Below are 12,967 nucleotides of genomic sequence, written 5' to 3'. Positions count from 1 at the left end.
GAACCTGATTTTGTTGGTAATTCATGGTGTGCACTTCTGCCCCATCGCCTTTGGTTACACTTTTTGGACCTATTAAACTTTTTCCTTTTGTAATTCAACCTTGCCTCCCGTCTTTGCATCCTGGGGTCACCCCCACTTGACCAAAATCCTAACACCAAAACCCTTAAAACAAGAAGAACACTAACATAAAATCTGCTCTGTGAGAAGAATAATCTTATCAGACAGAAAATAAGCAAATATCACCCTTATTTGAGATATTAAATCTTACGTAGATTTGAGTTTTTGCAGTGACCACTAAATGGTAACACCCGAATAAGTTGTCCAACTTGTTTAAGTCGGGGTCCACGTGAATCAATTCATGGTATTCATGGTAGAAGAAGTGAGAAACTGTTGCAAACAAGCCGAGGAGTCCACCGAAACACCAGACCGGGCAAAGTTAAGAAGAGGACACGGGGAGCTGACACAAACAGGGAGCCCCTCCAAGAAGGAAAATTGAGTACAGTTTACACACGGAGCATGTTGGACAAGCCCAGACTTGCCTCTGGTACACACATTATCGCTCGCGTGGAGGCAAGGTTCAGTGCCTTTAAATAATCTTTACTGTATATCACACACCCACACACACACACACACACACACATTCACACTCATGCGAGCGGACAAACTTTCAAAAAGATAAAAAAACATTAAATGTGTCTGCCTGGCAACATGCCTAAAGGACATTGAGTTGATATGTGGAAGAGGTCAGCTCTAAAGTAGTAAGTAAGTGTAATAAGGCATGAGTAATAGGCCTCCAGCTTGTACACTATCGCTTTAAAAACATTAATAAAATCATAATCACCACTGGCGTTCTTTGAACTACTCCTGGGTCCGAGGACAATCATGGCTCTGCAGTCATTACCTCCATTGATTGCTTTGTGTTTGTTGCCTGATTAAGACTAAACTACTAAACCAATTTCCACAGAAATGCATGGGTAGGCTTTTTTTTTGTATACCCTATATTGCCAAAAGTATTTGGCCACCCGTTCAAATGATCAGAATCACTTGTCCTAATCACTTGGTCCGGCCACAGGTGTATAAAATCAAGCACTTAGGCATGTTTCTACAAACATTTGTGAAAGAATGGGCCGCTTTCAGTGATTTCCAGCGTGGAACTGTTGCCGGATGCCACCTGTGCAACAAATCCAGTTGTGAAATTTCCATCCATTTTCTCCATCCATTTTCTACCGCTTATTCCCTTTCGGGGTCGCGGGGGGCGCTGGCGCCTATCTCAGCTACAATCGGGCGGAAGGCGGGGTACACCCTGGACAAGTCGCCACCTCATCGCAGGGCCAACACAGATAGACAGACAACATTCACACTCACATTCACACACTAGGGCCAATTTAGTGTTGCCAATCAACCTATCCCCAGGTGCATGTCTTTGGAAGTGGAAGGAAGCCGGAGTACCCGGAGGGAACCCACGCATTTACGGGGAGAACATGCAAACTCCGCACAGAAAGATCCCGAGCCTGGATTTGAACCCAGGACTGCAGGACCTTCGTATTGTGAGGCAGACGCACTAACCCCTCTGCCGTTGTGAAATGTCATCGCTCTTAAATATTCCAAAGTCAACTGTCGGCTTTATTATAAGAAAATGGAAGAGTTTGGGAACAACAGCAACTCAGCCACCAAGCGGTAGGCCACATAAACTGACAGAGAGCGGTCAGCAGATGCTGAAACGCATAGTGCAAAGAAGGTCGCCGACTTTCTCCAACAGAGCTCCAAACTTCATGTGACCTTCCAATTAGCCCACGTACAGTACGCAGAGAGCTTCATGGAATGGGTTTCCATGGCCGACCACCTGCGTCTAAGTCATAAATAATGCAAAGAGTGGGATGCAGTGGACTCTACAGTAGTGGAGACGCGTTCTCTGGAATGATTGACTCACGCTGTTCCATCCGGCAATCCCATGGACGAGTCTGGGTTTGGAAGTTGCCGGGAGGACGGTACATTTGATATTTGGTGTAGGAGGAATTATAGTGTTGGGTTGTTTTTCAAGAGTTGTTCCAGTGAAAGGAACTTTGAACGCTCCAGTATGCCAAAACATTTTGGACAATTCCATGCTCCCAAACTTGTGGGAACATGACTGTGCACCAGTGCACAAAGCAAGGTCCATAAAGACTTCTGTGGATAAACTTGATTGGCCTGCACAGAGTCCTGACCTGAACCCGATAGAACACCTTTGGGATGAATTAGAATGCAGACTGAGAGCCACGCCTTCTCGACCAACATCAGTCTGTGATCTCACCAATGCGCTTTAGGACCAATGGTGGAAAATTCCTATAAACACACGCCGCAACCTTGTGGACAGCCTTCCCAGAGGAGTTGAAGCTGAAATAGCTGCAAAAGGTGGACCAACATCATATTGAACCCTATGGGTTAGGAATGGGATGGCACTTCATGTTCATATGTGAGTCAAGGCAGGTGGCAGAATACTTTTGGCAATATTGTGTATATAATATTGTCAAGTATACAGTATCCAAGAGGTGGTCATCATCTAAGTCACCAGTGTCAGACTTAAGGCCCAGGGGCCAGATCTGGTCCACCATATAATTTTTACGTAGAAATATAATGCGTCAATAAGGTCCTAGAAAAAAAAATGTACTGCATACAATTGCATATATTTTAAACATTAATATTGTGTAATAATGTCAATATTATATTGTCATACATTCCAAAAAAAAGTTTGTTAAAATGAAAATAAATGCTTGAATCTCTGCTTGCATTCTGATTTTAAAGCAAGTTATCCATAACATTGTTGTAAAAATGGCAATAGATTTTATAGTAAAAGACAAACAAACTGGCAGCTCAGTTTGCAAAATTTTACCTTTAAAAAAATTGCAGTATATTTCAGTGAATTCTGTAAATAAATACGGCTTCACGGTGGCAGAGGGGTTAGTGCGTCTGCCTCACAATACGAGGTCCTGCAGTCCTGGGTTCAAATCCAGGCTCGGGATCTTTCTGTGTGGAGTTTGCATGTTCTCCCCGTGAATGTGTGGGTTCCCTCTGGGTACTCCGGCTTCCTCCCACTTCCAAAGACATGCACCTGGGGATAGGTTGATTGGCAACACTAAATTGGCCCTAGTGTGTGAATGTGAGTGTGAATGTTGTCTGTCTATCTGTGTTGGCCCTGCGATGAGGTGGCGACTTGTCCAGGGTGTACCCCGCCTTCCGCCCGATTGTAGCTGAGATAGGTGCCAGCGCCCCCCGCGACCCCAAAAGGGAACAAGCGGTAGAAAATGGATGGGATGGATGTAAATAAATACGTGTTCTGTTTTTCATTTTTACGATACAAAATTCATTATATGTTATGGTGAAGATGGTGATGGTCCTCGTTGCAACTCTAAGTTATAACAGGGGGATAAAATGCTTGATGCAAGCACAGTAAAAAGCACAGAGTGATGCAGTGGTGCACAGATGGGGAACAAAACGTATCTTAATACCATAAATACCTCCTCCGTGCAGAGTTCTTATAATCAGTGGACCAAAACATGTCTAAAATCCCACTTCTGTTAGCTTTTATTGCACTTAAATCCCACACAAATGGGAAAATTCCACTTTTGACATGGGAGGTGGGAATGGTGGTACCTTAAATCTTGATCCTCACGAATAAGTGCATGTTTTGGAGATGAGTCAGTGAGCCAAATGTTGGCGTGTTGGAGCTTTGACTCAGAGAGCCAACAAAAGTTAAACCCCATTCCAGTTGTAGCATATTTGACATATTTTAGCATATTTGAAGTAGAAAGTGTGTTTATATCAGAGTGAAGAAGAATGGCGTAGGATGGAGGACACGCTACCTTCAGCCCCAAGCGGTGACCAGTGTCCGGAGGGATCGCACGGTCGCGGGGATGACGAGTTGGAGGCGTATTGCAGAAGAACTCTACCCTCGGTGCATTTATCGCACACTGATCCCAATTCTCTAGGAAACCAACAGAAAAGCACAGAAACCAACTTAGATATAGGCCAAATAAAAAAACAGGTATCAAAATTATAGGTTGTACAGGTCAGTTTATATTTAGACAAAGAAATCTGAAATATTTTAAAAGCCTCAAAATGTCAGGCTTTCCCCTGACAGTTTGTCTGTTTTAGTTTTTTCCTTTGCATTTGTCTGTTTCCTCTGTGTTTAGTATTTCCTGTATTTAGTTCCTGTGTAGTGCTTTTATTTTGGCAGCTTCCTGTCTTGTTCCCTGAGTGCGGTGTTCCTCCTCAGCTGCGGCTGATTGGCACCTGGCCACACCCGTTGCCAATCAGCCTGCTCCTATTTGTACCTGCTTTGTCTTGTGTCAGTTGCTGGATCATTGTATTGTCATTCGGACTTGTCGTTTCCACATGTTGCTCTTGTCGTGTCTGTGATTCTTTTCAGCTATTACCTGTCGTGCTACATTTTGTCCTGGTAGTCGTAGCGATAAGCTGTTCTTGTTAGCCATTAGTTATTTCCAGTTTTTCTGTTTGCTATCCTCTAGCTTCCATGCTAAAGTTATTTTTTGTTTTCTAGCTTCCAGTGCTAGCTCCCTTAGTTTGTTATCCCGCCCACGTGCGTGCTTTTTGTTTGTTCTTGTTCTATTATTTATATTAATGTCTTCATATTCTATGCCTGCCTCCGTCTCTGCATCCTGGGGTTCATCACCAACTAACTCTGACACAAAATTGACTAAAAGTCAGAATTTTATCTAATTTGAGCTGTGATGTTAGGTGCTCATGTCAAAATATTAACAGAATGATTTGAAAATCTTAATATTACATGGAAAATGTGTAACTTTACACCAATAAAGTTGGAATTTTAACAGAAGTAATCAGTTGACCAGAAAAAAAAATCCTCCGAAAAGTTAACATTTGTTCAGTTGAAGTCCTGCTATGGTGAGAAAAATATACATTTGCAAGACTAAAGCTGTAAGTTTACAAAAAATAAGTTGCGAGAAAAAAGATTTTGGAATCGAAGAAACTATGCAAATGTATGATTTCACAAGAATAACATTGTTAGGAGAAGTCATAATTTGAAACAAAATAAAATAAATGTTTGTGTACAATGTTTTTTTTGTATGATTTTAATATTTCAGTAAAACTATACACGTTCTCCTAAAATTACCCATTTTTGGTCCATTGCAACTTTGTTCTTGGTAATATATGTAAATATATACGTACTGTATGTATATTTACCATATATATATATGTGTGTATATATATATATATATACACACGTGTGTGTACATATATGTATATGTAAATATATATGTACTGTATGTATATTTATCATATATATGTGTATGTATGTATATATATATACATATGTACACGTGTGTGTACATATATGTATATGTAAATATATATGTACTGTATCTATATTTATCATATCTATGTGTATGTGTATATATATGTATATATATGTATATTTATCATATATATGTGTATGTGTATATATATATATATATATATATATATATATATATATACATATATATATATATATATTACCAAGAACACAGTTGTAATGGTCCAAAAATGGGTAATCGTAGGGGGAAATTGTATAGTTTTACTAAAATATTAAAATCATACAAAAAAAAAAAAACATTTTATAGAAAAAAATACTTAAAATAAACCAAGATGGATAAAGGCCTAACATAAATACAAACAAATTAGAATTTGAAGGAAAAAAATAAATAATATTAAAAATATAATAATGTTGCCCCAAAAACTAAGTAAAATTAAAGACAACTATTTCATGAAAAAACACATACAGTACAGGCCAAAAGTTTGGACACACCTTCTCCTCATTCGATGCGTTTTCTTTATTTTCATGACTATTTACATTGTAGATTGTCATTGAAGGCATTACAACTATGAGTGAACACATGTGGAGTTCTGTGCTCAATAAAAAAAAAGGTGAAATAACTGAACACGTGTTATAATCTCGTTTCTTCAAAATAGCCACCCTTTGCTCTGAACACTTTTTCGCACACTCTTGGCATTCTCTCAATGAGCTTCAAGAGGTAGTCACCTGAAATGGTTTTCACTTCACAGGTGTGCTTGAAGCTCACCGAGAGAATGCCAAGTGTGTGCAAAGTAGTAATCAGAGCAAAGTGTGGCTATTTTGAAGAAACTAGATTTAAAAACATGTTTTCAGTTATTTCACCTATTTTTGTCAAGTACATAACTCCACATGTGTTCATTCCTAGCTTTGATGCCTTCAGTGACAATCTACAATGTAAATAGTCATGGAAATAAATAAAACACATTAAATGAGGAGGCGTGTCCAAACTTTAGGCCTGTACTGTACAAAAAAATAAAAATCTAAAAAAAAATTTGTCATATTTATTTCAAATATTTCAACAAAAATTATTATTATTTTTTATTTTTTTCTACAAAAGGCGCATGTGCCCATCCAGGTCATTTCACCTGTCAAAAAACTGTCCTGAAATGGGTGGAAACCATTCCAAAGTGAAGGAGTTGTGATGTTGCTCCACCACCTGCGGGGGCATGGGCACCGGAGGAGGTTTGGAATTAGGTTGCCAAGTCTGGTAGACCAGGTCCAGGTAGCAGTGCATCCTAGCCACTTGGTTCAGGGTGAAGGAGTCGGTGCAGGAATCATCTGTAGGGACACAAAAAAAACAAGTTGATGCATGATTACTGTGACTGTTTTACAATGAATACAGACCACAAGAGTACATCCCTCACCTGCATAACTCATGTAGTTGTTGAAAGGTGTGTTAGTGAAATGCGGAGAGCCGCAGGTCTCGTTGCCGGGTTCTGGATCGTGGCATTCCTTGAACTTGGGCGTGGGATTAGTGTCCGCACAAAGATCTCCGGTCTCCATCGAGGGCTCCGTCTCCAAACACGGATCGTTACACGATTCGATCTCTGAGATCCCTCGAAAAACATGGTAGAGTCCGAGACTGTGACCGATCTCGTGCACCATGGTGTCGGTGTGCCCGAATGTACCGTAGAAGGACGGGTTCAGCACGATTCCACCTGAAAAGGGGAGTCGATGTTTATACAGTTGTGCTCTTAAGTTTACATACCCCTGGGAGAATTTATGATTTCTTGGCCATTCTTCAAAGAATATGAATAATAACACAAAAACATTTCTTCTACTCATGCTAAATGGTTGTGTGAAGCTATTTATTGGCAAACAACTGTGTTTACTCTTTTTGAATCAAAATGACAAAAGAAAGTACCCAAATGACCCTGATCAAAAGTTTACATACCCCAGTGACTTTGATCTGATAACATGCACAAAAGTTGACACAAACAGCTTTGAATGGCTAATCAAGGTTCCAATCCCCACCTGTTACCTGTTTGTTTCTAATTAATGTGTGTGTATAAAAGGTCAGTGAGTTTCTGGGCTTCTGACAGACTATTGCATCTTTCATCCAGTGCTGTACAGATGTTTCTGGATTCTGAGTCACGGGGAAGGCAAAGGAATTGTCAAAGGATCTGAGAGAAAAGGTAATTGAACTGCATAAAACAGGAAAGGGGTATAAAAAGATATCCAAGGAATTGAGAATGCCAATCAGCAGTGTTCAAACGCTGATCAAAAAGTGGAAAATGAGGGATTCAGGTAGACCAGCAAAGATTTCAGCCACAACTTCTAGGAAAAACTTGTTCGAGATGCAAAGAAAAATCAACAAATAACTTCAGCTGAAATACAGGACTCTATGAAAAATTGTGGTGTGGCTGTTTCAAGATGGACAATAAGGAGGCATTCATAGCGGAGGCGGTATAGCTCGGGTGGTACAGTAGCCGTGCCAGCAACTTGAGGGTTCCAGGTTCGATCCCCGCTTCTGCCATCCTAGACACTGCTGTTGTGTCCTTGGGCAAAACACTTTACCCACCTGCTCCCAGTGCCACCCACACTGGTTTAAATGTAACTTAGATATTGGGTTTCACAATGTAAAGCGCTTTGAGTCACTAGACAAAAGTGATATATAAAATATAATTTACTTCACTTCACTCGAAGAAAAATGGGCTGCATGGTCGAGTCGCCATTTCTCCGCAAATGTCACAAAGTATCCCGCTTACAGTATGCCAAACAGCACAGAGACAAGCCTCAAAACTTCTGGAACAAAGTACAAACCCTGTTTCCATATGAGTTGGGAAATTGTGTTAGATGTAAATACAAACGGAATGCAATTACTTGTAAATCCTTTTCAAACCATATTCAGTAGAATATGCAACAAAGACAACATATTTGATGTTAAAACTGATAAACGTTTTCCACCCATCCATCCATTTCCTACCGCTTATTCCCTTTTTGGATCGCGGGGGGCGCTGGCGCCTATCTCAGCTACAATCGGGCGAAAGGCGGGGTACACCCTGGACAAGTCGCCACCTCATCGCAGGGCCAATGATAAACGTTTTTTTTTTTTTGCAAATAATCATTGACATTAGAATTTGATGCCAGCAACACGTGACAAAGAAGTTGGTAAAGGTGGCAATAAATACTGATTAAGTTGAGGAATGTTCATCAAACACTTATTTGGAACATCCCACAGGTGTGCAGTCTAATTTGGAACAGGTGGGTGCCATGGTTGGGTATAAAAGCAGCTTCCATGAAATGCTAAGTAATTCACAAACAAGGATGGGGCGAGGGTCACCAATTTTTAGGCAAATTGTCGAACAGTTTTAGAACAACATTTCTCAACGAGATATTGCCAGGAATTTAGGGATTTTACCATCTACAGTCTGTAAAATCATCAAAAAGTTTAGAGAATCTGGAGAAATCACTGCACGTAAGCGAAGATATTATGGATCTTTGATCCCTCAGGCGGTACTGCATCAAAAACCGACATCAGTGTGTAAAGGATATCACCACATGGGCTCAGGAACACTTCATAAAACCATTGTCAGTCACTACAGTTGGTCGCTACATCTGGTAGTGCAAGTAAAAACTCTACTATGCAAAGCGAAAGCCATTAATCAACAACACCCAGGAATGTTGCCGGTTCCGCTGGGCCCGAGCTCATCTAAGATGGACTGATGCAAAGTGGAAAAGTGTTCTGTGGTCTGACGAGTCCACATTTCAAATTATATTTGGAAAAGTTCAAAAGCCAGCATCTGTGATGGTATGAGGGTGTATTAGTGCCCAAGGCATGGGTAACTTGCACATCTGTGAAGGCACCATTAATGCGGAATGGTCCATATGAGATTGAACATCAAATATGTTGTCTTTTTAGTGCATTCAATTGAATATGGGTTGAAAAGGATTTGCAAATCATTGTATTCCGTTTATATTTACATCTAACGCAATTTCCCCAACTCATATGGAAACGGGGTTAGTAATTTGGAGCAATGAGACCAAAATTGAACTTTTTGGCCACTCGACCATGCAGCCCAGTTTTCTTCAAGTGCCTCCTTATTGTGCATCTTGACTGCATGACTCTACTGTATATAAAAACGGTATGTTGCAATTTAATTTACGTCAAGGAACCAGCACTCATGCAGCCCCAAATCATGATGCTACCACCACCTTACAAAACTATGTTGCTACTCACATGTTACCAGCTATTTTGACTACAACGACTGTGTGATAAGTCACTGACCATGTATGATAAGTCTCTACAATCTTTATGCAAACTACTCTAAAGTGTATCCAAGTTCACTTTCTATAGTAATATCCTTTGACAAGATCAATAAGTAGCTAATGCATTATTCATGGACCACCTGGGCTTCATTATAATCTCGATAAAGACAAGACGCTGCTTGGGGCGCCAACTGTAATTACTCCAAATCAACAGTGGAGGCAAGCGTGAATATTTGCATCATCATCATGCATGCCCGTATCTTTTGTACCTAAATGCGTGAGGGCTTCTTTGTCCCACGGCCAAGTGGCAACCCCCGCTAGATCTTCATCAGAGGAGTTGGCAAAGAAGACGTTCAGGTGAGTGGAGCCGTCCAAGCGCAGGATCTCTTTCAGCTCCTTCACGTCCAGATAGGCTCTGGAAAAAATAAATAAAAAGAGGTGTGTTTATTGTGAATATTTTAATTGGTGGGAACAAATAAAGCTCTTGTTCGGAAAAACAAAAGTTGAAAAATAAAGGGAAAAGTCACAGATTACAAGAAAAATCCATAATTTGTTTAAGAATGAAACTGGGAAGTACCAAGAAAAAGTTGGAATTTTTACCAGAATAAAGACGAAACAGGCCAAAAAGAATGTTAGAATTGTATCAGAAAAAACAACAACTTCATTAACGTTGTGTATCAGGTTTTACTACTTACGTATAAAATACTACACGGTCTAGCTCCAGCTTATCTTGCCGATTGTATTGTATCATATGTCCCGGCAAGAAATCTGCGTTCAAAGGACTTCGGCTTATTAGTGATTCCTAAAGCCCAAAAAAAGTCTGCGGGCTATAGAGCGTTTTCTGTTCGGGCTCCAGTACTCTGGAACGCCCTCCCGGTAACAGTTCGAGATGTATATCTCAGTAGAAGCATTTAAGTCTCATCTTAAAACTCATTTGTATACTCTAGCCTTTAAATAAACCCTCTTTTTTAGACCAGTTGATCTGCCATTTCTTTTCTTTTTTCTCCTATGTCCCACTCTCCCTTGTGGATGGGGTCCGGTCCAATCCGACGGCCATTGATGACTACTGGCTGTCCAGAGTCGGGACCCGGGATGGACCGCTCGTGTATGCATCGGTTGGGGACATCTCTGCGCTGCTGATCCGCCTCCGCTTGAGATGGTTTCCTGCTGGCTCCACTTTGGATGGGACTCTCGCTACTATATTGGATCCACTTTGGACTTGATTCTCACGGTTACGTTAGATCCACTATGGATTGGACTTTCACAATATCATGTTAGATCCGCTCGACATCCATTGCTTTCGGCCCCCTGGGGGTGGTTGCCCATGTATGTGGTCCTGTGAATTGTGAATTGTGAATTGTATTTATATAGCGCTTTTTCTCTAGTCCTCTCCGAGGTTTCTCATAGTCATCATGGTCGACGTCCCACTGGGGTGAGTTTTTCCTTGCCCTTATGTGGGCCCTACCGAGGATGTCGTAGTGGTTTTTGCAGCCCTTTGAGGCACTTGTGATTAAGGGCTATATAAATAAACATTGATTGATTGATATGTATCAGCACTTTACTATTAAGATAAAACAAGTAGCAATTTCGGGACCATAAGTGATCATTCAAAATTGACCATGACAACGTTGTAATTTAATTTAATGAGAGCTGTGGCATCATGGGAAAAAGGCATAATTTACCAAGAATGCCAATGAAATATTCAAAGTAAAAAGTAGTACATATTCCGTACAATTGACCACTAAATGGTAAATACTTTTTTCAACTTCTTTTAGTCGGGGTCCACGTAAATCAATTCATGGTACAAATATATACTATCAGCATAATACAGTCATCACACAAGTTAATCATCAGAGTATATACACTGAATTATTTACATTATTTACAATTTTGATGATGGTAGCATAAGTAATATTACAATAACAAAGTATGATTATTACAGGAAATAAATGGAAAAGTTATTTCACAATATTGTGGGAAGATTTAATCCAGGTGTAGGATCATTAGTAGTTGTCACGGTAGTTTTGTATTTTCTCTTGTTACAAGCTCTCTGTTAAGCTTACATGTTCCAAGCACAGTTTCCCTTTTGCTTTTCTGTGCACTCTATTGCTGCACTCTGTTTGAGCTGTTTGTACTTTTGTCATAAACAATGTTCCCAGTGCTTTTTGGTGCATTTCCCTGCTGCACTGTATTTGTGTTTTTGAACATTTGTACACTCCCACCCGCACCCTGTCTGCTAAGTCCTGCATTTTGGGGTCACGATCTCCGCTGCAAGGAGTGTACACAACCAAAAAGGCATTTTTTAAAATAAAAAATATATTATTATTATGATTTATTTGACATTTACAAATAATAAAGACGTTACAAAAAAATTACACTTCATGAAAAACACAAAATATGGAATCTGGGATTGTTGTGTGCTTTGAATTATGCCATTATTCTTGTAATATAATTTTATTCTGTCTTAATAATATTTTTTAAAAAGTAATATTGTTATGGGAATATTAAAAATATTAACAATTAATTATTAAAAAAAAGCTATTTTGGTTAGACTGAAACGTTTCATTTACATTAAGTTTTTTTTATATCTAATCACTGAAATTACAAATTGTTCAGGTTTCTTCTCAAAATTTGACATTTCAATATTCTGGTCATATTCTCATAATTTAACAATTTTATGCTAGCAACATTAAAGCTTAACTCTCAACACTTAAGATGTTATCCCGCTAAATGTGCTTTTTCCAGTTCTAAAAAAAATATTTTGTTTTTAACGATCAGAGTGCAAACAAAATTAAACCTGCATAAATAAATCAAATAAACCAAGTTGGATAACGATAATCGAGATGGCCGATTCCCTGTTTGTTTTCAAATGTGGCTTCTTGACACTTTAACAAGCGTTTTGTCATGATAGATGTCGTCAGCAATTTTTGTGACGATATGTGAAATTGGTGTCAGGGGACAATTTTTTTCTACTTTTCAAGGGGGCGCTATAGAGACATTTTTGACATTTAGAGTTTAGGACCCCAAAAATATCCTTTTTTACTAGACCGGACGCGCTTGCAAAAATTTGTGAGTTTTTGTGTGTCTTAATTTTCTTTAAATTGCGATAGAAGTGGGAGAATAATGATAAACGACACAATTCCAATAGGGCCTGTATCAAAATTATAGGCTACTCAGGTCAGTTTGTATTTTGACGAATAAATATGAAATATTTTGAAGCTTCAGAATTTTACAATGACTAAAAGTCGGAAATTTAGAAAATTTGAGCTGACGTTAAATACTTATGTGGAAATATTCCCAGAATATATTTAAATTTGTAATATTACATGGAAAATGTGTAACGTTTCACGATAAAAAGTCGGAATTTTAACAGTTGACAAGAAAAAAAAAATCCTAAAAAAAAGTTAA

The 12,967-nt window shown here is 39.2% G+C and overlaps 1 protein-coding gene across 1 annotated transcript in view; it reads right to left on the bottom strand.

Moving 5' to 3' along the window:
* Window positions 1-12,967, bottom strand: part of pappaa (pregnancy-associated plasma protein A, pappalysin 1a) — a 295,025-nt gene that overhangs the window by 206,794 nt on the left and 75,264 nt on the right. Inside the window, exons 3-6 of the mRNA XM_061876405.1 lie at window positions 9,829-9,974; window positions 6,715-7,008; window positions 6,436-6,628; window positions 3,840-3,961 (exon numbers count right to left, since the gene is read on the bottom strand). Coding sequence (XP_061732389.1) covers window positions 3,840-3,961; window positions 6,436-6,628; window positions 6,715-7,008; window positions 9,829-9,974 — 755 coding nt within the window. The remainder of the gene's footprint in view (window positions 1-3,839; window positions 3,962-6,435; window positions 6,629-6,714; window positions 7,009-9,828; window positions 9,975-12,967) is intronic.

This window comes from Nerophis ophidion, linkage group LG17, assembly GCF_033978795.1.
Source record: "Nerophis ophidion isolate RoL-2023_Sa linkage group LG17, RoL_Noph_v1.0, whole genome shotgun sequence".
In the NCBI taxonomy this organism is placed as follows: domain Eukaryota; kingdom Metazoa; phylum Chordata; class Actinopteri; order Syngnathiformes; family Syngnathidae; genus Nerophis; species Nerophis ophidion.
Note: the sequence above shows the minus strand (reverse complement) of the source record. Positions and strands in the feature narration are given on the sequence as shown.